Raw genomic sequence first — 27722 nt, 5'->3', positions numbered from 1 at the left:
ACAACACATACTTTCAAAGTGCTCAAGAGCGCAAAAATATTTTTATTATCATTTGTTTTAAGTTTTGCTTCTGTTGTCAAGAATTTTACAATGTCAATTCTAAACACTTAGGAAAATCAAGAGCTTCCTTCAAATAAAGGAAACAATTTGAATTAAAAGTATTCAGCAGTCTACATGAAAACTCAGCTTCAGAAACTATATTGAAGCAAAGGATTCTGGATACATTACAGATGACATGGAGGGGGAGGCGGGAGGATTGATCACAACAGATAGCCAAAAGAAAAAAGAAATTGTAGGAGACTGGGAATAGCGTAGAATGGTTATTCGCCTCGCACTTGACATACTTCCATGATAGTTCATACACTGAAGCGTTTGATACAAATGATCAAGGTGTAAATGTAGGGATTAACTGCATTTCAAGGTTAACTCAGAAATATTAGTCGCTTTGCACACTTGACTACAGGTCATAAATACAATCTGAATCAGATATACAAATATTTGGATAGATTTATGACAATTAAAAATGGTGTTCAGTCCTGAAACCTGCTGTAAAAATGGTACTCTCATCGTTCCTGTAAGATCTGCCATTTCTCTTGAACTTTAGAATGGTTACAGTCAAGCTTCATTAAGACCATGGGTAATAACGGGCAGGCAAGTTTAATAAATATTCCAAATGAACAACATTTCAACTCTCGTAAAAGGTTAACATTCAAGGCTACTGTACTATAACAGCCTTGGTTGTGATTTTCTTATGTTAACTGAACTATGCTTTTCACCCTCTAGTAAATGTCTAATTTAAATTGGGAATGGGGGAAAAGGGGGAAAAAAACTGATATTGCACTTAAAAATTCACACAATTCCGTGCTCTGACAGACCTCTCCTACCTCAGCAGCACATTCAGGGACACCAAAGAAACTACACAGGTACTGAGGATTAAAAACATAATCAGACAGAGAGGGGGTGGGGGCTCACAGGCCACTCAGTGGCACTGAAATGAAAGTTCACCTACACTTAAACTTAAGAGAAAGCACTAAAAAAAACAAACAAACAAACAAACAGTCTCAATCAAATCTTTCTGCCTTGTGATGAACTGGTGAACAGGATCCAATGGAATTCATGGCTCCGACTGGTGTTCAGCAGACTGTCAGGAGAGTGACACTACTGGTTGTACACAAAGCAAGCTGTTCTTAAACGCGTCCTCATAAAATTAACATTTTAACAGTATTTTTGCACCCTAAGACAAGGTTCTGCAGTAAATATCCTAACTCCAGGTGTGAACATGTCAACATTTAATTTTATGAAGTGGTGAGGTTGATCTCAACATCCCTGACTGTTGACTCCAGGTTTCCCGTGCCATCATCAAACCCGGATAAAGTGGTATGCTTGCGAGATGAAGCTCACTGGAACGCCTAGATCACATGGTACATACTGTAAAAAAAAAGGGCCACTGAATCTCCAAGAAAACTTCTGGGGTTACCAGCATGGCCTAACTGGACATATACGACAGTGGCTATTCCTGTGGCATGAGAAAGAACCAGAAGAAATTAAAACTGCAACGAAATCTGAATCTGATAAAGCTCTGATCATACAAAATGGCATATCAAATGAGTATGGAATTGAAGCTAACGAATGTGCTTTTTATTCAAACATTGGGGGCAGTGAGTGTCACAGAGCCTGACAGCCAGCTTCAGAACCAGGCCACCTCTTCAGCCGATCCTGGCAGACTCTACTTCAGCGCCGGGTACTTCCTCTGCCCGAACCGACCCAGTCGGCCTCCTCCCGACGGGGCGCTTGGCTAAAAGGCGAAAATAATGTACCACATTAGATGTCATATGAAAGCGATGGTCAATAGACCACGTGGCACCACAACTAATTAGCCCTTTTCCAATCACTCGCTCTATTAAATGACGTTAGACCTTAGACTTTTTAATATGATGGAACACTGCCGACACCTGATTGGCTAGATTAGTTTCGGCCCAACATTTTTCAAACCAGAGAAACAAGTTCATAAGCTCTCATATTCCACCGAAACAGTCCACTAAAATATGTAACATTTGTGGTGAGAAATAGGCCATGTAATTGCTGAATTTAGATTCATATTCGATCTGCAACAACTAGTTTGCCAGTTTGATCAGAGTTTTCATAAGCTAGCTGCAGCTACGCAGTACAAATTCATTTGCATATTGCATACTATATGCAAATGAGATGGACACACATTTTCCATTTCTACCCCAGGATGCAAAATTGTGTATTAGGCGGAGCCAAGCTGGAACAGCGACTGCAATCACACTTTAATACCAAACCCACATTGTTGTTGAAGGAATGTCAGGACAGGACGACTCACCTGTGCAAACTGGGAGGGATTGTAGAAAGTCACACCTCCAGGGGGTGGACCTCCTTGGGGGGGTGGGGCTCCTTGTGGAGGAGGCTGAGCTTGAGCCTGCAGGAAACACTCATGAGTCATGATGGCCAAGGCACAGTCACCCATTTATTCCATGTGTCAGGAAGGAGGTTCTTTTTTTTAGGGCTTTTGGTTTTACACACAGAGAAAATGAAAATCACTCTGTGTGGAAAAACACCAAGTTTTCCATCTGAACAGAGGTTTCATGTTAGAATGTTTAGACCAACCCTCCTACCTTTGACCCATGGATTAAAGAAGGGATAACATCAGCACCATAGCTGAGCTTACCCAGTGGGTGATGCTCGATTTGGCTCTCACCTCCCCGCCCCAACAGAAACCATGTGACTTCAACAAGGTCCTCCCACCCAATTCCACAGTGGCATGAGGCATGTGGTGGATGAGGCGGAGCTGATGGACACGCCCACTGATGTTAATAACAAGCATGCAGAGCGTGATGGGTTAAATGTAGGCATGCACACGTGGCCATACAGAGTGACAAAGACAGGGGCGGTGACAGCTCTGCCTTCAGCAATGCTAGAGGGGGACAACAATGAGGTCATCCTAATACCCCATCTGGTACTCTCAATTTGATCCTTTACAGGTCTCGTGAAGGTGCCACTGACTTGATTGCCAGATCAGAAATAGGGAGGCTACTCATTTTCACTGTGAGCCAACTCTCAGAAATTAATTGACTCAACCTACTCTGTGACGTTATCTTACTGACGGAACGCACCTCCAAGCACTGAGCCTTGACAGTTGAAATTAGGACTGTGGCACGTTCAGCTGAACCCAGATCAGTGCTTGGAAGCACCACCTGGGCACCATCACTCTGGAGAGCTCTGTAGTGCCGCGTGGCTTTGACCCAGGCACAGCACAGCGAAGGCTGGCTCAGCTGGGTGCCCCGCCCGAAACGCGCGGTGCTAGAGGCAGAGGGTGCAGACGTGTGCTGTGTGGCGTGTGCAGGGGAGGCGCGACGCGGGGCATGACGATTGGGCAGGGTGGGGCTCACGAAGCCCAGCTGGATGTACCTGGTTTAAATGCTGACTCACTTCGCGTGATAAAGAACTCATTGAGCTAGAGCGTGAGAGCTAAAAACAGCAGGAATAAATGAACAAAAACACCACAAACCAAAATTAATACATGCAAGTCTCAGCCCCAAGCTTCCGCTCTGAGACTGGTTTTCACGAGGGCAAAAATGTGCAGATTCAGGAGTTTTAAGTGCCGGGAGCAGAGAGGGAGCAGATGGTCTCAGGTCAGCGGTGATATAAACAGTTTCTCATCAGAAATGACAGACAAGAACAGGAATAGGCAACTGAAGAAACTCAAGCCAGTAAGTTAACTTTTTACCTGTCCAGGCACTTAAATAGTAATTACACTCCCAATAATAAATTGAAATTTGATTGTTTTAAGTCAAAAGGTAAACACACATTCAAAGTCTCTCACTCACACAAACGCACACGCGCACAAACATGCAATATCACCCTAATTATCAACCCAGCTAATTTGGTCCATACCTCTGACCTGACTTGATTATTAGAGATAGAACATAGTTATATCCTTCTGTTGCATGTTAATGGATTGCCAAGGGTTAAGAGAAGCTACTTGCACACAAGACCCTACGGGGATGTAGCCTGGATGACTGGATGCTCAGAGAATTTGACGGAGTCAGACTCCATGCTGCAATGGGGCATGGGCATAGGATGGCAGGATGAGCAGCTTCCTGGATCAAAGACTTCTCTAGAAAAGGTCAGAAATGTTTCTCACCTCCCCATCCATAGCTGCTGCCCCCTCTGGGCCGGGAGGGAACAGCATTGGGTTGAACATCTGGAACATCAGAATTCCAAAATGTGAATCTCACACAAGGTGGAGAAAAATGTCCAAACCCATTTAAATAAAGCACATCCATTTGCAGTGCTAACATTAAACATGTGGCTGTGACTGTAGATGCACCCCACTGTCCCCTCTCCCTCATCCCCAGGCGGTTGTGTCTCACCTGGGGTGCAGCGCTGGGGACAGGATGGTCCTGCTCTGGGTTACCGCTAGTCTCCGGAACGCTGCCCTCCATGGGCTGCTGCTCCTCTGGTGCTGCGGACAGAAAAAAGGCCTCCTTCAGCACGCCCCAGTGATCTCCTGTGTTCCATACGCCGCCACACTCAGCCCCAGTGATCTCCTGTGTTCCATACGCCGCCACACTCAACCCCAGTGATCTCCTGTGTTCCATACGCTGCCACACTCAACCCCAGTGATCTCCTGTGTTCCATACGCCACTACACTCAACCCCAGTGATCTCCTGTGTTCCATACGCCGCTACACTCAACCCCAGTGATCTCCTGTGTTCCATACGCCGCCACACTCAACCCCAGTGATCTCCTGTGTTCCATACGCCGCTACACTCAACCCCAGTGATCTCCTGTGTTCCATACGCCGCCACACTCAGCCCCAGTGATCTCCTGCGTTCCATACGCCGCTACACTCAACCCCAGTGATCTCCTGCGTTCCATACGCCGCTACACTCAACCCCAGTGATCTCCTGCGTTCCATACGCCGCTACACTCAACCCCAGTGATCTCCTGCGTTCCATACGCCGCTACACTCAACCCCAGTGATCTCCTGCGTTCCATACGCCGCTACACTCAACCCCAGTGATCTCCTGCGTTCCATACGCCGCTACACTCAACCCCAGTGATCTCCTGTGTTCCATACGCCGCTACACTCAACCCCAGTGATCTCCTGCGTTCCATACGCCGCTACACTCAACCCCAGTGATCTCCTGCGTTCCATACGCCGCTACACTCAACCCCAGTGATCTCCTGTGTTCCATACGCCGCTACACTCAACCCCAGTGATCTCCTGCGTTCCATACGCCGCTACACTCAACCCCAGTGATCTCCTGTGTTCCATACGCCGCTACACTCGACCCCAGTGATCTCCTGCGTTCCATACGCCGCTACACTCAACCCCAGTGATCTCCTGTGTTCCATACGCCGCTACACTCAACCCCAGTGATCTCCTGCGTTCCATACGCCGCTACACTCAACCCCAGTGATCTCCTGCGTTCAGTATGTCGTTACGCTCAACACTTTGAGCAAATAATCTCAACACAAATCAGAAAGAAGAAAGAAAAAGAGCTGAAAGAGCAGACCTGCTCCTGGTACGAAGAGGTTAGCGGGCATGGGCATGGGTGCCAGGGGTGCGAAGAGATCCGCCGGGGCAGGGAGTAAACTGGCAGGCTTGGCGCCAGTTCCGCCTGGGTTCAGGACGTCCACGTACCGGCCCTTAGTGCCTGTGGAAAGAAGAGGGTTCTCAGGTAAGAGGCAGGGAAACGGCAGCCTCACCGCACACAGGGCAGGCTGATGGGAGTAGCGCGTTCCAGCAGGACCTGCAGCGATGCGGCTAGCGCAGGCTCTGAGCAGGGGAGCGTCGGTCCTGCTGAGGAGCTCACTCCCGTGTCTCACCTGCTTTCCTGGAGAAGATGTTCACCGGGGGTCCCCCGCTGGGCGGCCCGCCGGGCCCTCCTGGCCCCATCTGAGGGCCCATTTTCGGGAAGTTTGAGGGCGGTGGCGGGGGAGGCTTGTTCTGTGGGGAAAATCAACACACCTCAGCTCTTGACTCTAGGTGAACCCCCTCACAAGGGCAAACAATTCAGACCGATCAGTAAACCATTACCTCCTCTTCTGGTTCATCCAAGTTCACCCATCTCTGTTTCTTCTCATCCCAAACGATCTGATGAAGCAAAAAAAATACAGTTCTATAACCAGAATGAAGGGTGTGCGATATGATAATCGTAGATCGCGAACCATAAAAATTCCTCCAGGATCTGCCTTCACAGAGAGATCTGAAGTATTGTGCTTCAGAGCTACTGTACAATCTATCAGAACAGTTGCGCTGACAACTCTCACTAACACTGCTTCCTGACGTTTTACTAGCCCGTCCCACCCCATTGCCAACTTGAGACTAATCTCTCTCCATAGAAACAGGTCATTTCGAACAAAACGTTCCACTTCGTTTTGAGCATACTGGTACCTATACAGTCAAAGCTTTTCAGAAGACTACTTAGTTGATCCGTGTTATGATGTACCCAGCTGCAAATCATTTTTGATACCACTATTCCACATCTGTCCTGTATTGTAGCAAAGAGACAGGAAGGAAAATTCTAAATTTTAATTAACTTTTGCGACAACAAGCGATTTATGGCCTAGTAATACTTCAGCCCTATTCGAGTTCATTTCATTTTAGACTGGAAGCAGCACTTCTTGAAACTGGTCTATTTATCAAAATCCCTGTCTCAGAATTCCTTTTTTGACACTGTTTTACAGAAATGCACTTGAGTGCTATTTACATTTTGAAAAAGGTGTGGTATTTATTAAAATATGTTTGAAAATGTACTTTGGCCTGGGCGTTCTTTCCGTTATTCTTTCACTTGTGTGTTAAATACTTAAATGTTATAAGCAGTGTTTATTTTCTTTTAGGCCTATATTTCTTAAAATGGTGCAAATGGATCTACCAATTAGTAGCTCAATGAGATCTCTAGCTCTTGAATGAGGTGTGCTTTGTTAGGGTTGGAGTGAAAACCAACAAAACTTTGAATCAAATCATAACCATTTCAGGGCTGAAAATTAAAGATTTTTTTATCAGTCCAATCAGGCTAGTAGGTCAGTGTTCTACTTGCACCAGGTACACTTCCACTGATTCTGCTGAAATGAATACAACCACTTTTTAAAGGAGACTATACAGACTATTTGCTTTACACTGTCAAAACACCAATCTACAGTGCTGGTTTAAGAAAATAAAATATGAAATAAATCTGCCAATCGCTGCTGCCAAATTACAGAGGACCTTTGTCTTTCAGAACCTCCATACCTTTGTCTGGAGATTCCGAATTTCAACGTTAGCTATTTATAAAGAAAATGTTGATACAAAGTGATGAATGACCAAGCCGTAACATTTGTTATCATAAGTAAGCGATGGTACAGAAATGACCCAGTTGTAGCATAGTTCCCTGGATGGTAAAACTTGTTACTCTTTGACCCATTCAAGACTTATTTAGGGTAGTGGCCCGTTTGGGCAAATGACAGATCAATCAACTGGCCTGAACCAATCTCATAATGGCCTTAGGTCACTCCGAGCCCTGCCATTCTTTTAGAGCTTAAGAAAACATTGCTTGCAAGCAGCACAACTGACATGGCTGAGTAAAAGAAGTGAATGGACAGCTTTCCAAACACATCACTTCAGCCCAGCTTCCCTAAGAATAATCCAAATGAACAGGCGGAGCCTCCTCACCGATTTATTCTTGTCGTCAGGCAGGTGAGCCTCGTTCTTCCCCTTGCGAAACAAGTTCATCAGCCAGCCACCACCACCTCCACCTCCACCTCCGCCTCCCTGAGAGAGGGACAGACAGATGGAGAGGTACAGTCATTCAGATCACAAATACCGATGGACAGACTCATTGAGCACAGACTGATGGAATAGAAACTTGTTCAGTACAGACAGAGACGTACACAGAGATGGATGGATACATACTCAGATCACTGTATAGACACACTCAGACATATGCAGACCGATATTCCAGGCCGAAGGATTCTCCATAATTCCAGACATGGATGAACAATGCTCTCAGCAGGTGTAGCCCATTTTCTCAAATTCACTTTTCAATCCAATTAACTGAAATATGTATGTTTTTCAATATGCTCACAGTGAATGTAAAAAGATTCCACTATTTTATTTACACTACGAAATATCTGTGAGCAATATGTTCATTAAAGAGCAAATTTGGGGAAGATTTAATATTTTACCCAATGAACCTACCCAATACAACAAGTACTTCTCAGAAGTCGGTTAACTTTTTAAAATGTGTTGCATTTTAACATTAGCATTTAAATGCTAACATGCAATAATATATTATCTGGAATTAAAAACAGACCACAAGTACAGGCCTCAGGTACTTCTCTGAGGTCATGAACACCCACCTTTTTGGGGGAGTCCTTCTTTTGCTTCTTGGGCTCCTCCCTGTGGGGGGCCTGCTCTGGTATGGACGGGGGAGGAGGCGAGGTCTGCTTCACAGCTGAATTATTCCACTCTCGTCCCATGGAGTGAGTGGAGGATTCGGAGGTGGTGCGGGATCGCATGCCTGGAGCCTGCAGTCAACAGAGGGCCAGTGAGAGGGGCGGGAACTGAAGAGACATGTCAGTGCAGCTGCTAGTGTGGCAGGAACTGTGCCTTTACCCCAAAAACCGCGAGGGGCCTCCGGGATGCAGAAAGAGTGGTAGCAGAGGAAGAGCCGTGGTCTGTGAGCTGAGATGGGAGAGGAGGAGTCAAAGCTGCATGTAGAGAGAATGAGGAGGAAACGCTGGAGGAGTCAGAAGAGGAGGAACGCTGGGGAGTCAAGCTGGTGAGAGAATGAGGAGGAAACACTGGAGGAGTCAAAGCTGCGTGTGGAGAGAATGAGGAGGAAACACTGGAGGAGTCAAAGCTGCGTGTGGAGAGAATGAGGAGGAAACGCTGGAGGAGTCAGCACTGTGTGTGGACAGAATGAGGAGGAAACGCTGGAGGAGTCAAAGCTGCACGTGGAGAGAATGAGGAGGAAACGCTGGAGGAGTCAAAGCTGCATGTAGAGAGAATGAGGAGGAAACGCTGGAGGAGTCAGCACTGTGTGTGGAGAGAATGAGGAGGAAACGCTGGAGGAGTCAAAGCTGCATGTGGAGAGAATGAGGAGGAAACGCTGGAGGAGTCAGCACTGTGTGTGGAGAGAATGAGGAGGAAACGCTGGAGGAGTCAAAGCTGCATGTGGAGAGAATGAGGAGGAAACGCTGGAGGAGTCAGCACTGTGTGTGGAGAGAATGAGGAGGAAACACTGGAGGAGTCAAAGCTGCGTGTGGAGAGAATGAGGAGGAAACACTGGAGGAGTCAAAGCTGCATGTGGAGAGAATGAGGAGGAAACGCTGGAGGAGTCAAAGCTGCACGTGGAGAGAATGAGGAGGAAACGCTGGAGGAGTCAAAGCTGCATGTGGAGAGAATGAGGAGGAAACGCTGGAGGAGTCAAAGCTGCATGTGGAGAGAATGAGGAGGAGCAGAAGAACAGAGGGAGGAAGACAAGCTGGCAGAGAGAGAGAGACTGAGAGAGAGCAGGGCCCTACCATGTGTGCTGAGGACTGTGAGGTGGTTCTGGACCTCCTCCCTGGGGCCTGGTCAGACAAAGCCAAACAGAGATCAGAGGTTAACCATCTAAAAACACAGGGTTGCCCTGTGTCACAAAAAACAAAACCGTTCAGCAGGCAATGATCAGGGCAAATGAGGTATTAGCTGGGCCCTGATACCGACTCATGAGAACTCACCATCTGGGCCATCTGGTCATAGAAGTCCATCTGCTGGGTGAAGGTGCTCCGGGCGGGGGAGGAGGGCTGGGAGCTTGGGTGCGGGAACTGGTGTTCGGGGGGTGCAGGGTGAGGCTCCGTGGGGCTGACCTGGGGGGACATCTGTGCGGGCATTGGGGGTCCTGGGTACATCTCTGGCTGCTCGGGGTGGTAGGGTGGGTAGCCCTGCCCTGGAGGGGGATACCCACCTGGCTGGCTCTCTGGGACAGGCTGTGAAAAAGGGACCATGCCAGGCTGAGTGGGGGGTACTGGGTAGAAGGGGACCCCGTCAGTGGGGGGCAGAACCTGGGGCATGGAGGGCATCCCTTCCTCCAGAATGGTGGCGGGTGCTGTGGGAGAGAGACCAGGCACGCACATGGTTACTTTCATACTCAAAGACAAAAAACACTTTACTGAGATTTACACACAACTGCGTGCACACACATACACACACACACACACGTTGCTGTGTACCTGGGGGCATGAGCTGAACCCCTGCCATGGGCTGCCCCGGGTTTGGCATCAGGGAGGACATTAAGGGGTTCTCTGGGGCAGGGCCTCCCATGTCCTGGGGCACCCCCATTGGGTCTGGGGGGCTGGGCTGGTCAAACTCAGAGCTGGGGGTACTGCAGGCATACTGCTGGGGCGTGGCCCTATCTCCACTGTAGGATATGACCCCTTCCTGTAGGGGGCAGAAGAGACCGATGCACACTGCTTTGTAACACTGAAGATCTAATGCTTGGAGGCACTATAGCCATAGAAGTAACAATTATGGATACTACTACTGATGTGACTAGTGATCGCCTGCTAAAATAACCTCCCATTCAATAAAAATGTTTCTACCTTCAATCAGTCATATGCCAAAGAAGTCTTAAACCTCAGTAATGGTCTGTCTACAACCATTTCAGTGGAAGTTCCAGAAACAAAAAAGAAACAGGTGAAAATGCAGCTAATGTGTTGTATGAAGCACACTGGCTATGGCTAGTTCACTCTGGACTGCATGTACTCTGCACTAGGGATGTCAGTTATTCTCCAAAAATGCTTTGACCATTCTTTTCTTGAAAATATAACCATTTGAATACATTAGAAAAAATAATATTCTTTTCACATGCAATTAAATTCCAAGCTAAGAACCAGAATGCACACACTTAGGAACTGGAGGTAAGGCGGAGGAAAAGCATGGCTGCTTGTTGTTGAAACATAATTCTATAAATACATTTGTACAATCACTAGTCACAAACTGCACGCATGCCTGACAGTAGTTTTTCATGTTTGCACACGCCGCTGCCCTGCCAAGAATAGAATAAACCTGACCTGTAGGACCGCAGTGTGCTGCGTAGGATGCCAGAGATTAGCAGAGGTCAAAGTGTCAGTGCTGCTCTTGCATGATGACACAGTCACCTGCTCCTGACAGCTAATGTTACTGAGAGCTAACGCTGAAAACCTGAATATCAGCTGGGAATATACCAGGCAGGAAATCAACCGAATTCTTAATGAAGTTACGACAGCGCTGATAAAACCTGGCAACAATACGATATACTGCACACCACTAAAATATCAATGAATGACTACAGACAACACAAAGGCACACAGGCACTCTACAGACCAAGAGGTCAACCACCCTTTATCCTACCTGGCATGGAAACTGGCATTTCCCCTGGTTTCAGTAATAAGGGATAGTAACAAAAAATAAACTATCAAATAAATATTTTCTGTGGAATACTTCTGTAAATTTAAACTTTGTTATTCAATTTTACATTTCAATATCACATGTAATGTTCAATATCACATATAATGATTTAAACACACATTTATTGAGTCCTGTAACCCTTGATAAGTAGGTAAAGATGTGTTAAAGTAATGCAGGCTAGTACAGTGTGTGTGTATACTGCAGCTCAGACACACTTACCTTGATCTGTCCGTCCAGCTGTCGCAGACTCACCAGCCAGTCCGGCTCGATGAAAAGCTCCTGTTCCGGCTTCTCCTTCAGCTGAGGGTCGAAGAAACGTAGCTTCGCCGCGACCTGCAATCAACACCGCCGTTACGCACCGTTACATCAGAGGCATCTATGATCGCCACCAGCGAGGAAATTTAGCATTTAACAAACTAAAATTTATCCAAACCGAGCTGACAGAGGATGTCTGCCACAGAATTTCAGCTTCACAAAAACAAATAATGCAACGAGAAACATCTATAACGTGCATAAGCAAGAATATTTATTTCATTTATTTAGCAGACACTCTGAAAAGAATGATGTCACAGAATAGGATACATCTGCCACATCCTCATAAATTATTAGAGAAATGCAGTGACTGAGACACGGAATAGCAATGTACACTTGGGACCGAATCTCTGAGGACGATCAGAGGACATGAGTGTGAGTGTGTGTGTGCATATGCGTGTGTGCGTGTGCATGTGTGTGCGTGTGCGTGTGTGCATGTGAGTACAGACCTGTATAAGCTGGCTGACAAACACAGGAGAGTGGTAGGAGGGGAGGGACAGCAGGGCTCGGGCGATGACCTCACAGTAGTGGAAGGCCTGAGCAGAGAGGCCGGACTCAGCCAGCCTGCAGGCGTAGATGAACTTGAACACCTGCAGGAGGAGAAGAGAGCCAGCGCCCAGCGGCCACATCACACACAGCAGCCCACATGCAATAAACATGTCCCAGTAAGCTTTATGAAGGGTGGTGGGACCTGGGCATGTCCAGCCAAACACATACTCAGGCTTTAACCTAATACAGTGACATTTACCTATCAGTCTTCAAAGGGTCACTGAACCAACCAGACTCCAAGTTCCAACACAGCCAAATGCAACATTATAACGATGAGAAGTATTGGTTGTTTTTCTGAACTGTCATAAGTGAAGTCCATTCATGCAGAGAGGGGCTGGTTGAGGAGAGAAGCACTGACCTGGAAGTTCGGTAGGGAGCAGGGCTGGGAGCCCAGAGACTGTGCATACTCGTAAGCCTCGGTCCGCTGGATCGCTTCGTTGGAGGCAAACTTGAAGAACGGCAAACTGAGGGGACAGAGCGTGAACTGACAGAACTGAAAAGAGACTGAAAAAGAATCCCTCCATCTCCACCTCAAAATGGCTGCCATGGAATACCCAGGAGGGTGCTATGAACCAGGGGGACATCAGCTGAGCCCCGTTCAAGACCACAGGATGAAGGGCAATTACAAATGGAATTAGTATTTCAATTAATTACAAATAATTATATCGTTGCAATCCAGACTAGGACGAAAGGAATCTTAGTGGCTGCATTAAATTGCGGCAAATATGGAATGTGGTCCATTATGTATGATAAAAGGCGCTGTGATTCTAAGCATCTCATAACCATTCCCCGTGCATACAGACATTCCAGACACCACTTTAAATTGAAGTCTTGACACAAACAGAACAATCCACCCAGTGGCGTTTCATCTGTGAGGCGTAGTGTTCTCAGACTGAAAGAGCTGCCTCACCTGTGATTGGCTCCAATCAGCACCATCTTTGTACTCTTCTTGGTGTAGACGCCCAATCCGACCTGAGCCATCATGTAGCAGAAGTGGGCTGCGTCGGTCAGGCCTTTGGAGGCTATAGAGGAGATAAAGACACAGATGCTGTATCTGAGAGGCACAAACAACTGATTCTGTTGTTTACAGGGTGGGATTTACAGGGCACTTCAGTCAAGTCATTGGAAAAATACAAGGAAAATGAATACTTCACGTTGCAAAATAAACAAATGTAAAGACATAAAATAAATATACGTGGGATTACATCTGTGTGGGATATTTAAAGTAGTAAGGGTTATAAAAATACATTTTATAGTTTAAGAAGAAATTCGTTTTTCATACAACAAAATACGTAAATCAGAAAAAGGCTGATTCATGACTATATTACAACACTTATGAATTATATTTTACAATTTTATCAGCTGCATCTGTTATCAGTGGCTGTGGTCACTCTTCTGTTACTGCCAGATTTAAGCAGCTGCTTTGATTAAATTTCAGTCTGACTGCCAAGTGTTTAAACCAACAAGTATCATGAAACCTTGGACTATTTTTAGAATATAACCCAGAACTGGGATACCTGTAAAACCAAGACTGTGTGCACATGACTGCATGTGTGAGAATGTGTGTACTAACACACACATAAAAGAAGTTCATTCTTCATATTTAGCTTAGGATTTTGAGGGAGATCTGGGAGGTCCCCTAAATTCACTGACAAGGAGCAAGAAAACCAGGCTATACCAAAGACATATTTAAAAGGGGTGGAAGACAGCAATGCTTTCCCATACCCAGTGTGTCTCCCATGGTGGCGATGGTTCTGGTGTCCAGGTCCAGTGCGTGTGTGAGGTTGGACAGCACCATGGCCAGGTGGGGGCGCCAGTCACCCCACTTCTCATCCCCACAGCACTACAGCACAGGACGCAAGAGAAATGGGCTCATCTCAAGAACCCTTAGAGAGAGACAGGCACACACGCATGCACACACATGGGCACACATGCACACACACAGGCATGTACACAAGCAAGCACACACGCGTGCACAGGCACACACACACGCACACACACTCACACGCGCGCACACACACACGCATGCACTCGCGCACGCGCACACACACGCACACGCAAGCACTCGCGCACGTGCGCACGTGCACACACACACACACACACACACACACACACACACACTCGCCACATGAGGCTCTTCTGCTACGGTCACACTCACTGTTGCAGCGGCCGGCATCCTTCCAGACATCAGCTGGTACACGGTCTGCAGGGGGTCGTTGATGGGCAGGCTATTGGCAAACCTGAGCAGCAAGGAGAGACGAGGGACGTCAGCAGTTTTCTTCTGTACACTTTTAACAGCAATTTAAATATTTAAACTTTCAAAACCTGACATTGGCCCGGTCAGATTTGATAAAGATCACACTGAACCCTAGGCTGAACCCTCCAGCCACTAACACAGCTGACCGCGGGCAGGACCGCAGGACGACCTCACCTGGTCATGACCCGCGCGTGCGTCCGGTTGTCCATCTTGCTGGCGAGCAGCAGGGCGTGACCCCAGAGCCCGTTCTTCATGGCGGACTCCAGCGCGTCCTGCGGGCCAGAGAAAGGCAGCGTTAGGCGAGCGGAGCGCGCTCCTGGGCGTGGGGCGCGCGGGGCTCGGCGGGGGGCTCGGCGGGGGGGAGCTCGCCTTCTTCCTGCCGAACAGCAGCAGCTCGCGGAAGCGCTCCGTCTCCTTGCCCACGTTCTCGGGCACGGTCATGAAGGTGTCGGACAGCAGGGACAGCGGCCCGGAGCCCGGCTCCTCCTCGGCCCGCTCCAGCGGCTCGTTGGTGAAGTCGATCAGGTTGGCCTCGTTGGGCGACTTCCCCGGCAGCCACACGGACCTGTGCTCCCGCAGGAGCAGGTCGGCGATGTCCGTCCCCACCACCGTCTGCGACGCAGGGGCGACACGACAGGAGGCTCACACACGCCAGAGGAAACGCCTCGACCATCGCCCATAAGCGTAAGGGCAAACGGTCAAAAATCAACTGACAAGATACGCTCATACAATACACACAGCGCATTCAATACCCTGCTTTAAATGAGATCGTGAGCTTGACTAGATGCATAATGGCAAAAAGAAAGAAAAGCATACTGAACAGCACATTGAACATACTAACATAGCGTTTGATAAGACATGATTTAAAAATCAAGAGCAGCAGACTTTGTCTGGACTTGTATAAACTAAAGCATACCATTTGGACTTGGGAGCTGCTGCAGCCCTAGTCCCACCCTTCCCACTAGAGAAAGAGCACTCACTCCATTCTGCCTGCACAGCAGGACGATGAACTCCCAGATGAGGAAGGCCGAGTCCTTATCGATCAGGCTGTCGGAGCGCAGGCACTCCAGAGCTCTGTTCTGGGCGAACTTGATCACGTCCACCTTGTGGGTCTCCTCTCTGGAAGGGGAGAGAGAGCTCTGAAGACCTTGCGGGTGTGGAATGTGGGATATGGACTGCAGTACAGGCCCTGAGCTTAGAGCATCACTAGTCTGAGTCGCAGCTGAGTCCTACAGCAATCTGCATAGTGCCAACCCTGAAAAGGTGGTGACCACCAGAATGAGGCTAAATCTGATCCGGATGTAAAAAGGCATCACATCTAGACAAAGCTGCACCATCACCTTCACGTGACCTGGATATATTTCAAGTGCTTTGTTCACATAAATCACACTGTACTGCAGCATTCTGCATCTACTTGTGAGAGCTACATTACAGTCACCCAGAGCAGCTCTCAGCCCCAGCTGTCATCAGTTCAAATGAAGCGCTGGAACACAATGCAGAGCAGATGTAGCACAACATGTTGTGAACAGTGTGTTGTGTGCTGTGAACACAGAGTTGTGAACACGCTGTTATGAACATAGCGCTATGAACACAGTGTTATGAATGCAGCACTATGAACACAGTGTTATGAACACAGCTCTTACTTTACGAGCGGGCCGGGGAAGCTGCGTAGCTCCTGCTGCGCCTGTGTGTCCTGCAGCATGGTCTGTGGGCAGAGGAAACGTGTGCTCACTCATTACCTCAAACAACCCCCGGCTGCATGTAGCCCTTCTGAGGAATGTAGGATCAATTTGGGACACAGGTATTATGAGTACACAGCTTTTACAGCTCAGCTGAAAGACTATTTGCAATTTGCAAAAAATAAAATGAATCAAGATCAACAGGAAAAACAGGTACACCCAAATGTACTACTACATTCTCACTTTAATTACAAAGCCTCCAATTACACATGTAGTCTGAAGAGTGAGAAAGAGTGTCTGTGTGGTTCTTAATGGACTGCGTTTATATAGCGCGTTTATCCAAAGCGCTTTACAACTGATGCCTCTCATTCACCCATTAATCTGGTTCTCAATCTGGCTAATTAGAACTCCAATTAGTTATTTTTTTGATGAAGTAACTGAAAGCATGTGACCTGCACAAACCTTCAAGCTAACATCTGATGACGACTACAGCAAGCCAAGTGAACACAAGCAAAAGAAAATCCTCAGTTTAATATGCAACCCTTACAGTCAGCCAAAGATCACATTAGTTGGAGGCCTTGAAGCACAAAGCCATGTGTACAAGGTGCTGAAGTGGCTTGTAAACAGAGTGTTGTGAAATGTAGAACTGAAGCAGCGGGTAGGACCCCAGAGCCTGACCTCCATGCTGTGGATCTCCACCAGCGCAGGCTGGCCCGCCGAGGGCAGGTTGGGCAGCACCTGGACCATCTGGCCCCCGGGCCCAAACCTGGCGCACCGGTGCGGGACAGAGTACTTCTCCGGGGTCATGGGCCGCGGTGGCGCTGAGGACGGGAGGAGAGAGGGACCAGCGGGCTTAGACCACTCATCCATTTCCTCAGCTGAACAGAAATTACACAGAGGCCTGCCGCTGCTTAGTATTCCAATGACAACAGTCTGTTCAGGACACCTGCAGTCTGGTGGTTTGTGAACAGAGGGAAGTTTAAATGTGGCTGCAGAAGTGAACCAATGTGCCCAACCAATACCAACCTGAGAATAAAAACTAGTGGTCAGCCTGCCCACTGAATTCAAGACTTTTTTTTTGTTTTTTACTTCAAGGCTTTGTTAGGCCAACTTTCAGACTTCACCACTCTAAAGCTCATTTAATGGGGAGCTGTGTCACGGAGTTATTCATGCCCTGGACTATTGTACATGCCACAATGACCTGAACCATGACTGCACATGGCCTCCCTTTTTTCAGCCATACATGACCATGTCCATGACCATTTGCAGGAACCCCGGTCCCCGGACTGACCTTGCTCCACAGCGGGCCACGCGTTCTCTGAGGAGTAGGCGCCTGGGTACGGGTAATCGGTGAAAGTCTGGTTTCTGTCCACGTTGTCGGAGTACGGTGCGTACGAGTAGTCGACCATGAGGGAGGACGTTTGGCCAGGGGGCTCGTAACCCCCAGAAACCAGGTCTGGCTGGCTCCTGTACACCTGGCTCTGTGAGGCAGTCACATGACAGGAGTGAGTTACCTGAAGAAGCCAACAGGGGGAGCACTAGCAGACATTACAAAAATGTGACGGCAGACAGGAAAACAGTAACTGTCATAGTCACTCACACATGACCATGGAAATGAAAGTGAACACCCACACACACACACACACACACACACACACACACACGCACACACGCACACACACACATGCCATGCACGTGCACACACTCACAGGTGTGTGAATCTCACACTGGCTATAAGTCAACTAAATAAATTTATGCATGATGAACTAGCCCTAAACCTGATGTTCTCACCAGATTCAAACCAATCATGTTTTAATACATAATAATACATTGTCCATTTTGTGTGCTTAACTGCCAGAGTTAATTATCAAAAGTGTAACAAAACAATGAATGCATAGTTTTCAGGGCTCTGTGGAAACATTTTTTTTCCCCAAGTAGCCCATGGTCCTAAGTTGAAAAACCTTTAAGTACACTAATGCATCCCAAATAGTAAATACGCTTATTAAAATATTTTTGCAGTTAGCACACAGCAGTCCTAAAACAGGAGCACTGTACAGCCTGGTTTTAATAAATAATGTTTCATCTCAATGATCTGATTTACATAGAGACTTGCAGCCAGCCACACAGTCAGGGAGACAGACAGGGCCAATGGACAGACGGACAGACAGGATGAACGGACGAACGGACAGACAGGACTGACAGACAGACGGACAGACAGACAGACAGACAGACAGACAGACGGACAGACAGGACAGACAAACGGACAGACGGACAGACAGACAGACAGACAGACAGACAGGATGAACGGACGGACTGACAGACTGACAGACGGGCAGACGGGCAGACAGACACTGCTGACGAGGGAGCTGAAGCGCGGACGCTGTGCTGACGACGCGAGACTGACGCGGTGAGCGACTGCGGTGCACGCGCGGGTCCAACTGTCGCGTACTGGCGCATGCGCGGTAGTACGTCGACGAAGCTGGGCGCGGCAGCGGGTCTAGCGGCACGGGCAGACGGACAGACGGACAGACGGACTGACAGACGGGCAGACGGACAGACGGACAGACGGACAGACAGACAGACAGACAGACAGACAGACAGACAAACAGGATGAATGGACGGACAGACAGGACAGACAGACAGACAGACAGACAGACAGACAGACAGACAGGATGAATGGACGGACAGACAGGACAGACAGACAGACGGACAGACAGACAGACAGACGGACAGACAGACCTGCTGCGAGTGGGAGCTGAAGCTGCTGCGTCGGCTGTGCTGACTGCGTGAGCTGTGCGCGCTGTGGGCGGACTGCTCGCTGTGCACGCTGCGCCGGTCCAACTCGTCGCCGTACTGGCTCCACTTGCGCTGGTAGTCGTCGTCGAAGCTGGCGTCGTAGCGCGGGTCGTAGCGCCACTGATCCTCCGGCCTGCGGGGGAAGCAGCCGGGACACCCCGTCACACCGCGGAAACTCCACACGACCGACAGACCCAGCCCGCCATCACAAAGAGAGCGTGTACCTGGCGGCGTACTGCTGGGGAGGATAGTACGCCTCTCTGTTCCCATAAGCCTCAGAGCCGTAGTTATACCAGTACTGGTCATAGTAGCCCCGGTACCGAGGGTCATAGCCCGCCGCGTCATAGCGCTCCCACCGGCTCCGATCTGGAAAGCAAACGGGAACAGGCATGATTAGACCGGACTGCCTCACAGAAACACGTCATGTGACGAGCATGTCAGGACACAGGAACACCTGGGTGCAGAGTCCCTTACCTCCATAGTCATACTGATTCTTATAGTGTTCTGCATAATACTCATCATAGGCACTTCGGTTGGCTCTCTGGTGATCCTCAGGGTAGCCTTGTCTGTCAGGAACAGAGCAGAAATCAATGTGACGCTTTCTCATGGTAGTTTGGGTTTGACTGAACCACCATTTGCTGGGTATCTTGTCTAACACAAAGGTACATACTCTCTACTCAAAAGGAGCGTCTGCCTCAAAGACGTTTCTCTTTTTGGTTTGACTGTATTAAGTCTGTAAGCCCAACCAATTTCTGCAACATTGGAATATAGGCTTTCAAGCTGGTGTGCAGCGTCAGTCACTGCAGTCATGTATGAGGATGGTACAGACAGACTGCAGGTGCCCAATCCACCAATCACGGTTCCTGTGTGCAATGAGGCAGGGTATATCTTGCTGACTGCAAACCCCCCTCCCAGAGAAATGCTAAAACAAACTCCATGAGACTCCTGGTCACAGTCAGGATTTCTTACGTTACTCTGAAACAGTGCAGTAACTGCCCAGGAGTTTTAAATTACTATTAACTATCCAAATACATCTGTTATCAGTGCATTACATGATGTATGAGCTAATGCCCAAGAATAGGATACGCAAAGATCGCTAATGCCAAAAATCACCAGAAGGGGAATCAGGCAGAACTGGTAAAATCACTTGGTGTCTAGATATTAGCCTTCAGCCCATTATAACCATGTAGACACAGATGACATGATGATGCAACACCAACCGGTAATACCCAGAGTTACGTCACCTCAGCATTCTCCAAAACACCATCCAAACAAAATGCAACAGTACCTTTAATCAATCAACTCCTTGTAATTTATCTCAGTTTAAAGCAGGAATTGTGCACAAAAAATGGATTCTATTCAAATTTAAATTGGTTTGCATTTTAACCTCAGGGTCTTTAGCTGTTCGGCAAAAGGTCTAACAGGGGAAAGAAAAGGAAGTACTGTGAGCACAACAGACTAAGTACACAGCCAAACAGGGTGTGTACCGCATGTTTACAAGTCACAGTGCCAGGTAGGCAGCTTTCTCTGAAAGACGTCAACCGCTCCACACAACCACACACACACACACACACACACACACACACACCACACACACAATAGTGCTTCACTTCTTACTACATGTAGAAAGCATTTCTCATCAGTCACTTTAAAATGTCGCTGGCTGCAGGAACATTGAGTGAATCACATATTCCCAAATGTGACTTAATCATTAATCATACAGTTACAGCTGAAATGTCTATCTGGGCATGTGGTGCCGTCATGTAAATCTCTTGCTACTGAAAAGTGACGGCAGGCCAAACAAACAGAGGGAGCAGTGACACCTGTATGACACGTTCTGCTCCTACAGGGACAGGAAACAAACTGACCTGGAGGAGGGCCTGTCCGAGTATTGGCTGGTTCTAGAACTGGGTCGGTCCGGTTGCTCTCGGTAACGCTGCTCTCCTTCTCTGTAGCCTGGGTTGGATCCTTCATATCGACCGTAGCGGGCATCGTATCTTCTGTAGGCATCATCCTATGTACAACAAGCCAAACCACAGCATTGTAATAAAAAACAATGAAATACCGAAGACTATGCAGCACAAAGTATTCATTAACGGCTCAAGAAATTTGGTCGCAGTTAAGAAGGATCTAGGAGGAAAACACTTTAACAACTGCAAAGGTTTTTTGCATTTCCTTCCTCAAAACAATGATTTTTTTACACATTACTTCATTTTAGCCTGAAAGCAACAATACATCTTCCAAAAGACAGTGATGCACGCACTGTAAATAAAAGATTATAGCTTGGATAAGGAACTGTACCAAAAGTTTTACCTGGTAGTACTGAGGGGGATAAGGCGGTCTTCCATTCGGATACTCTGAATAGGCGCCATCATAGTACCCTCCGTACCCAGGTCCTGGCACGGAAGGTGGGCCAGCATACCCTTGCTGGCCCCCCTGTGCAGACGGCGGCCTCTGCGGGTCTGTGACGGCTGGCTGAGAGGAGTTCCACGGCTGCTGGGGGGGCGGCGGGCCGCCCGGCCCATGAGGGACAGCCCAAGGCTGGCCTGGGGGGGCACCCGGCCCAGGTGGGCCCTGTCCGGGCGCAGGGGGCTGAGGATACTGGTTATTTGGTGGAAGCCCTTGGTTGTGTGAGGGCGAAGGGGCCGCTCCCGGCCCCTGAAGGCCGGGTTGAGCCTCGGGCGGCTGGGTGGAGTCTGGGGCGGGCTGCTGGGAGCTAGCGGCCGCCGACGGGGGCGGCTCCGCGGGCTGCTGCTCGCCCTCCCCCCTCCCTCCCTGCTGCGCGTCTTTGGTCACCTGCAGGTAGAACCCTGTCGTGTTGCCCTGCGGCGCTCCTGGCTTGGCTGCCTGCGACGGGGGCAGCGCTTGCTGAGGAGCAGCAGAAGGCACATGACTACCTGGGGTAGGAGCTTGGTTTTGGTGGTTCTGAGGATGGTGCATGGCGAAACCGAGGAGCTCATAATTGGTGGGTTGCTTTTGATTGGCGGCTGCAGAATGGGTCTGGGAATTAACAGGGGGAATAGAGTGGGCCTGACTGCCAATAGGATCGGCCCCGGAAGGAAGTGGCTGTGGTGGTCTACCTGTAGATGCCAGAGGGGGGTTCTCTGATTTTATGGCTTTGTCCAGTGCCAGGTTGAGGGGTCCTGGATTTGGTACAGGCGGACCACTAAAGCTTCCAGAAGAATTTACTGGTGAAGCAATAAAATGCTGCTGGAGATTAGAAGTCTTCGAGGAATCTAGAACTATTGCGTTTGCAGTGGATGCCGTAGACGGTAAATGTAAATGCATGAATGACGAATTGCCATCTACTGCTGTATTCTGTAAAATCTCACTGGGGGCAGTCTGATTTGATGTATGTGCAGAATTATTTGCTGAAATCACGCTGTAATTAGTAGCTGGAGGCGCAATCAGGACAGACTGATTGTGGAATGATTCTGCAGCAGGGGAAGGGACTAGCAGGGAGGCATAGCCGAGACTTGCCTGGGGATTCTTCAGGTCGGCCTCGGTCACTTTGGGAGGGTTCTCCAGGTTCTCGGATGAGTTGTCGGCTTTCTGGGGCCGCTGAGGGGCCTGCAGGTCGAGCGGCCCGTCCTCAGGGGGCTGGATCACCTCTGCGCTGGGCTGTCTCACCGGCGCGTGCACGGGAGGGGCCGCGGGGGCCAGCAGGATGTTGGCTCCCAGGTTGGGCATTTCGTTCTGGGCCCACAGCGTGGTGGCAGGGCTCTCGCACTTCATACGGGCCCCGTGCGCCCGAGAGGAGGGCCGCCGTTCCGCCGGCCCCACGCTAGGCTGCGGCGCAGAGGGCATGAAGATGTTCTCCAGGTTGTCCGGTGGCTGTTCCAGGTTGCCGGGTGACACGTCGGCCACGCCCGGCTCGGGTAGCCTGTAGCTGCTCTTCTCCATGACCATCCTGGCCTGGTCCACCTCCGCAGGCCGGACCCCCACGCCATGGGAGCGTACGGGCTCAAAAGAGCTGTTTGCGCTGGCTTGGAAAATTCCAGTGGGTTTTGGGGGGCTGGGGGTGGGGGTCTGGGACAGCTGGCTGTGGTACATCCTGCTGGACATGTTCTGCGGCACTGGTTCTCCGGCGGGGGAGGAGTCGATCTGCTGGAAGTATTCCGTGGAGGAATCTTCAGGGGGCCTGGCGGTCTCCTGCTGGATGAAAGTGGGCCCCATGCCCTGGGGCCTCCTGGAGCCGGAAGCGCTCCCGTGGCTCACGTTGCTGTAGCTCGACGACACGCTCTCCGACCTGATGGGCCGAGGCACCGAATCGGGGGTCTCCAGGTTGGGGCCCCCTTCAAAATGGTCCCCTCCATGGGTAACAGGGAGACTGTGTGCCGCTCCCAGGTTTTCGCTGGCACTCGGGGGCACAGTGGGGAGTTTTTGCGGCTCGTTGGGCAAAACCTCTTGGTTGGGGATGCACTCCAGGTTTTCCACATGATCAAACTGGACACCCGCATGTTTTGGGGTGCCGCTGACAAACCCACTGTCATTCATATAGACTGCATCCCCTTCACCCACAGGCGGGGCATGGCAGGGGCCAGGCACATTCGGACCCCCTCTCTGGGCCGCCTCGGCCCCCGGGAGAGCCTGTGAAGGGGGCACTTGATGGTTGGGAAGTGAGGAGTTTGGGAATGAATGTCCAGTAGCTCCAGCAACTCCGTTAATGGCTTTCCCCTCTCCTGAGAGTGTCTCCTCATTCTCAACGTCGTTCCCCTTGAAGAACATTGTAACAGTGCCAGGGTCAGCCATATAAGGGACCGGCCCACCTTGGCTTGAGGGGGTGCCATGTTGAGAATTTAAGGGGTCGGGTCGTCTGTTACCAGACTCCCCGCCCATCTGGTGGTAAAAGTGCTCCTGGGAAGACTGGCTAAACCAGGGGTCAGGTACAACACAGTTTTGACTGAAATAATTTTGGGCCTGAAAATGGGAATTGTGGTACAGGGAGGTTGCAGCGGCCCCTGCAGGCCCCTGCTGCTCGGCTGCACCTGGCCCAAGGGCTGCGGTGGGTGGGCTGCTGGGGCCCAGTACAGCCGAGGGGACCTGGTTCTGGGGGGGCATCTGTGGGGATGTGTGAGGTGAGGGGGCAGGTTGGGGAAAATGAGGCGAGGGGACATGATGGGGCAACTGAGGCGAGGGAGTGGACGCGGGTAAGTGAGGAGAAGGGGAAGGCTGGGGTAAATGCGGAGAGGAGGCTGGTGCAGGTGCAAGAGTTGGGGCAGGCGCTGGAGGGTGGGCAACAAAAGCCTGGGGTGGATCACTGGTTGGCTGGAAGTAGTTCTGATCAGAAGGTGGACGACTCCCATAGTCAGGCATCCGTTGCGAGGCTGGGGGCGGCATGGTCTGGGGTTGAGAGGGCACTGCACCAGGGGCCGAGGGGGTGTAAGGGGCAGGGTCGCCCCTGAACTCCTGCCCATACGGAGGTCTGTTCTGCATGGGGGCTGAACTGTAGGCTCCTGGTGTTATGTAGGGCACATTATCTGCAGAACTGCCGTGCCCTTGTTCTGCACCTGCAGCACCTGCCCCTGTGAGGGTGGGAGGGCTAGGGAGTTGCCCAGGTGGTGCAGCTGAAGCCCCAGCGCTGTTGGGAGTGAACACGTTTACCCCTGGGGCGGGAGCAGACAAAGACGAGGGCGGCGGAAGGTGACGGGCACCCTGTGCACTTTCTGCTGGCTGTGGAGGCACTCCATGCTCCTGGCTGGGGGCGGTTGGGTGAAATCCTACAGGGGGTGCAGCTTGCATAGGAAGGGGGCTGCTCTTGGCAGGTGGTGGCTGGGACCCGGTGGACATGGCTTGCCTGCCAAATGCAAAAGGATCGGTCATAGGGGGAATGGGCATAGTGGGCATAGCGGGTCCAGGCATCATCATTGTGCTCCCTGGATGCTTGTGAGGCCTTGTCCGTCGAAATACATTGGGGACCCCTCCAGTAGGCGGTGGGCCAGAAGCCCCGGGTGGAGCAGTTCGTGGAGGGGGCTGCATCTCCACAAAATTCCAGTCAAAATAAAAGATTATCCAGAATTAAGCCGTTTAATAGTTTTGAGCTAGATGTCAGCTGTAGAGAGACGAAACAATCCGTCAAGCGTCAAACATAACACTTTAGCCATTTAGCAGACACCTTTATCCAGAGTACCTTGCACTGCTTATATTCTTTACAATTAACTGATACAACAGGATATTACTGAAGCAATTCACATGATGCACCTTGCTCAAAGGTACAAGGACAGAGCCCCACCCCAGAATCCAACCTACACCTTCAGAGTTCCAAGCCCAGCTCCATAACCATTACAAGACACAGCTGTTTACAACCACATCTACTACACCACTTCCAAGGTTCCACCCCAGCCACATGTAAACAGAGAGAATCCAGTTCTAGTTTTGACAAATACAAGTTTAATCACCTTTAACATTATTCAACTGCCCTTAGGGAAACAGGAATTTCTAAGTAGATTAAGGATTTATTTAGAATTTTCAAGCCTTTCAGCAGCAAAACTAATTATCAAGACTACTCGTGCATCTAAAACATGCAAGACAAACACTAACAGACGTAACACCAACTGCTCAAGACACTATTACTGAGGCTGAAGACAAGCTATGAGTAATTATAAAACAAATAATTCTCCAGTACATTAAACATTCTTGTGTGCTGCCTTATAGGAGCATGCACTATACATCAAAGGCAATTAACTTTGCCATAAAGTTCCACATGCTCTTAACCTATTCTTCAAAGGGTTAAATTTGTTTTTCTGGAATGCTTTTTTCCCAAAAAAAATTAAGTCAGCGTTCAGGAACTTCATGATTTCAATTACCAGCAGTGATTGTAACATCAGCATTAGAATATTCAATTAAGAACATTCTAACGTGTGTGCCCTTACACCTTTAAGGGTTAAACTTTTTAATATTTACCTTTCTAACAATACGCCTGACAACGTAAATGAACAGCAGACTACAACGCTAGGCCTAGAGGGCCGCAGAGTCTGCTGCTTTCATGTTGTCACACAAGTGATCAGTTAAAGCAGGTGATTAGTTTGGTTTCTTGGGCCTGAACTGGTTACTAATTTAGGTAAATACAAAAAACCTGCTGCCCCAGTGGCTCTCCAGGACGAGGGCGATAGATACTTGCGTTAGTAAACGTCTATTATTTCCGCCAGCCGGAAACTAGTTGTGTGTATTATGGCACTTTGGCGTAATTCAGTCTAGTTCCGCTAGCACTGACAACACTGCATTTACCGTTCACGACAGTATTATCCCAGCTATGGCTCCTGGCAAACGAATGGACATGTTCCAAAACCAAATGAAAATGTAATGTTAGCCAGCGCAGAAAATATTCGCAAGCTCTCTAGCCATCTGGTGATGTGTGGATAAGATGGGTTAAATGTTAGCTAACGTTAGCTACCAAGCTAATTTTAAGTTAACAGACCTCCCTTGCATTGTATCTGTCACACACAACATGCATATTCTGAACCTCAGAGCAAACAGCAGCCCAAACCAGCCAACTTAGCAAATAACGGTAAAATTACCCAACGTTAACTTGTCACTGCTTGATATACACTGATGTTTGCACGCTAGCTACAAACTGGAACATTGGAACAAAGCGGAGTGTGTGTACAACAACAGTCTTGGTAAGTTAGTCAAACGAAACCAACGTTAGTTGTAGCCGGCTTTCCAACTAGCTAGCAAGTCCACGAATAACAGTTCGAACGATGTCGAAAGACCAACAGGGACCTAGTCCGGTGGAAGGTTGCTGCAGCTAGTTAGCTAGTGAACCAACACAACAGCCCCTAAGTTTAGAAAAGAATAATTCAGCAGTATACCTGTTGAACGAAACATGTGTTGCACGAATCCGATCTCTCTATACGGCATCCTGACACATAACACAGTGGCAATACCTTAGCTAGCAACTCTACTCAGCTAGCTATTGCTATACAGCTAATGTTAGCCACCAGACGTGTAATACGCTATATGGTTACTGAACAACTGGCTTTACGTTAAAAGTCTGACTTTCACATCGATAATAGCAAAACCCCATTCGAACCCCACCCACCTTACCTCTTACCTCCGAAAAAACACAACGCGATATGAAGGAGGATTAAATATGAATTCTTACAAAACTGCAGTATTGCGATGTAGACACACAGCCGCCATCATACGCAAGCACATCCTGCTAGGCGACGTGTACCTTCACGTCACTATAACAAACATTGGTTCGTAATACAATTTTATAAATAAATATACAATCGGAATTTTATTCAACATACAACTTATGTTTTAAAATGCAAACCCAATGTTAAAATAAAAATACATTTTTGCATTTTGTGACCTACAGGTGAATTTAACCGGATATCGACGCGTCCCTTCGAAGAGTGCCCCCTCGTGTCTTCCACAAGCAGTGTATTCGGATAATACACCGAAACACCCTCGTTTGTTGTCCACTTATCTCGCCGAAGCTAGTAGTTTTTAACGTAAATTCAAACAAAAAATTCTGCAGGTTTAATGAGTGTAACCCAGTCGTCATCCTGAGAAATCCTACACAGCAATATCCAAAAATGCAAGACTATCATATGTACAGATTTAAAGGTCTCATACAAAGACACAGATTCCTCACCCGGCCAATGTCTCCCAAACAGATACACTTAACTTATATGTTGTTTCCTCACCTTTTTGTGACTACTCAAGGGCTTCATAGCACTGA

General features: G+C 48.9%; 1 protein-coding gene across 7 annotated transcripts; it reads right to left on the bottom strand.

The window, feature by feature from the left end:
* Nucleotides 1-11: 11 nt before the first annotated feature.
* Nucleotides 12-27233, bottom strand: sec16a (SEC16 homolog A, endoplasmic reticulum export factor). 7 transcript variants are annotated; one of them, XM_064309150.1, is made up of 32 exons: nucleotides 27080-27220; nucleotides 21347-25085; nucleotides 20902-21047; nucleotides 19508-19599; nucleotides 19258-19399; nucleotides 18977-19166; nucleotides 17529-17718; nucleotides 16916-17058; nucleotides 16202-16263; nucleotides 15539-15677; nucleotides 14928-15170; nucleotides 14733-14830; nucleotides 14460-14541; nucleotides 14027-14144; nucleotides 13212-13323; nucleotides 12660-12765; nucleotides 12202-12342; nucleotides 11660-11773; nucleotides 10225-10432; nucleotides 9733-10100; nucleotides 9535-9582; nucleotides 8368-8535; nucleotides 7682-7780; nucleotides 6068-6124; nucleotides 5857-5977; nucleotides 5544-5684; nucleotides 4395-4486; nucleotides 4166-4225; nucleotides 3430-3489; nucleotides 2345-2440; nucleotides 1703-1795; nucleotides 12-1428 (listed from the first exon to the last, which is right to left on the bottom strand). In XM_064309150.1, exons 2-31 carry the CDS (start codon nucleotides 25010-25012, stop codon nucleotides 1727-1729), a joined length of 7371 nt encoding a protein of 2456 aa, XP_064165220.1. In that variant the 5' UTR covers nucleotides 25013-25085; nucleotides 27080-27220; the 3' UTR covers nucleotides 12-1428; nucleotides 1703-1726. The 7 variants fall into 7 exon arrangements, with proteins under 7 accessions (XP_064165220.1, XP_064165218.1, XP_064165219.1 ...); XM_064309148.1 differs by having other exon boundaries at nucleotides 12-1795; nucleotides 27087-27233; XM_064309149.1 differs by having other exon boundaries at nucleotides 12-1795; nucleotides 27138-27222.
* Nucleotides 27234-27722: the final 489 nt, after the last annotated feature.

This window comes from Anguilla rostrata, chromosome 14 (assembly GCF_018555375.3).
Source record: "Anguilla rostrata isolate EN2019 chromosome 14, ASM1855537v3, whole genome shotgun sequence".
In the NCBI taxonomy this organism is placed as follows: domain Eukaryota; kingdom Metazoa; phylum Chordata; class Actinopteri; order Anguilliformes; family Anguillidae; genus Anguilla; species Anguilla rostrata.
Note: the sequence above shows the minus strand (reverse complement) of the source record. Positions and strands in the feature narration are given on the sequence as shown.

Coding starts and splice junctions, on each gene's coding strand:
- sec16a (XM_064309148.1), bottom strand. CDS start 25,012: ATGCAGCCCCCTCCACGAACTGCTCCACCCGGGGCTTCTGGCCCACCG. Junction 17,719..18,976: donor TCAGCTCCCACTCGCAGCAG/GTCTGTCTGTCC, acceptor ACTGCCTCACAG/AGCCAGGTGTACAGGAGCCA. Junction 14,831..14,927: donor TGCTGTTCGGCAGGAAGAAG/GCGAGCTCCCCC, acceptor TCTGGCCCGCAG/GACGCGCTGGAGTCCGCCAT.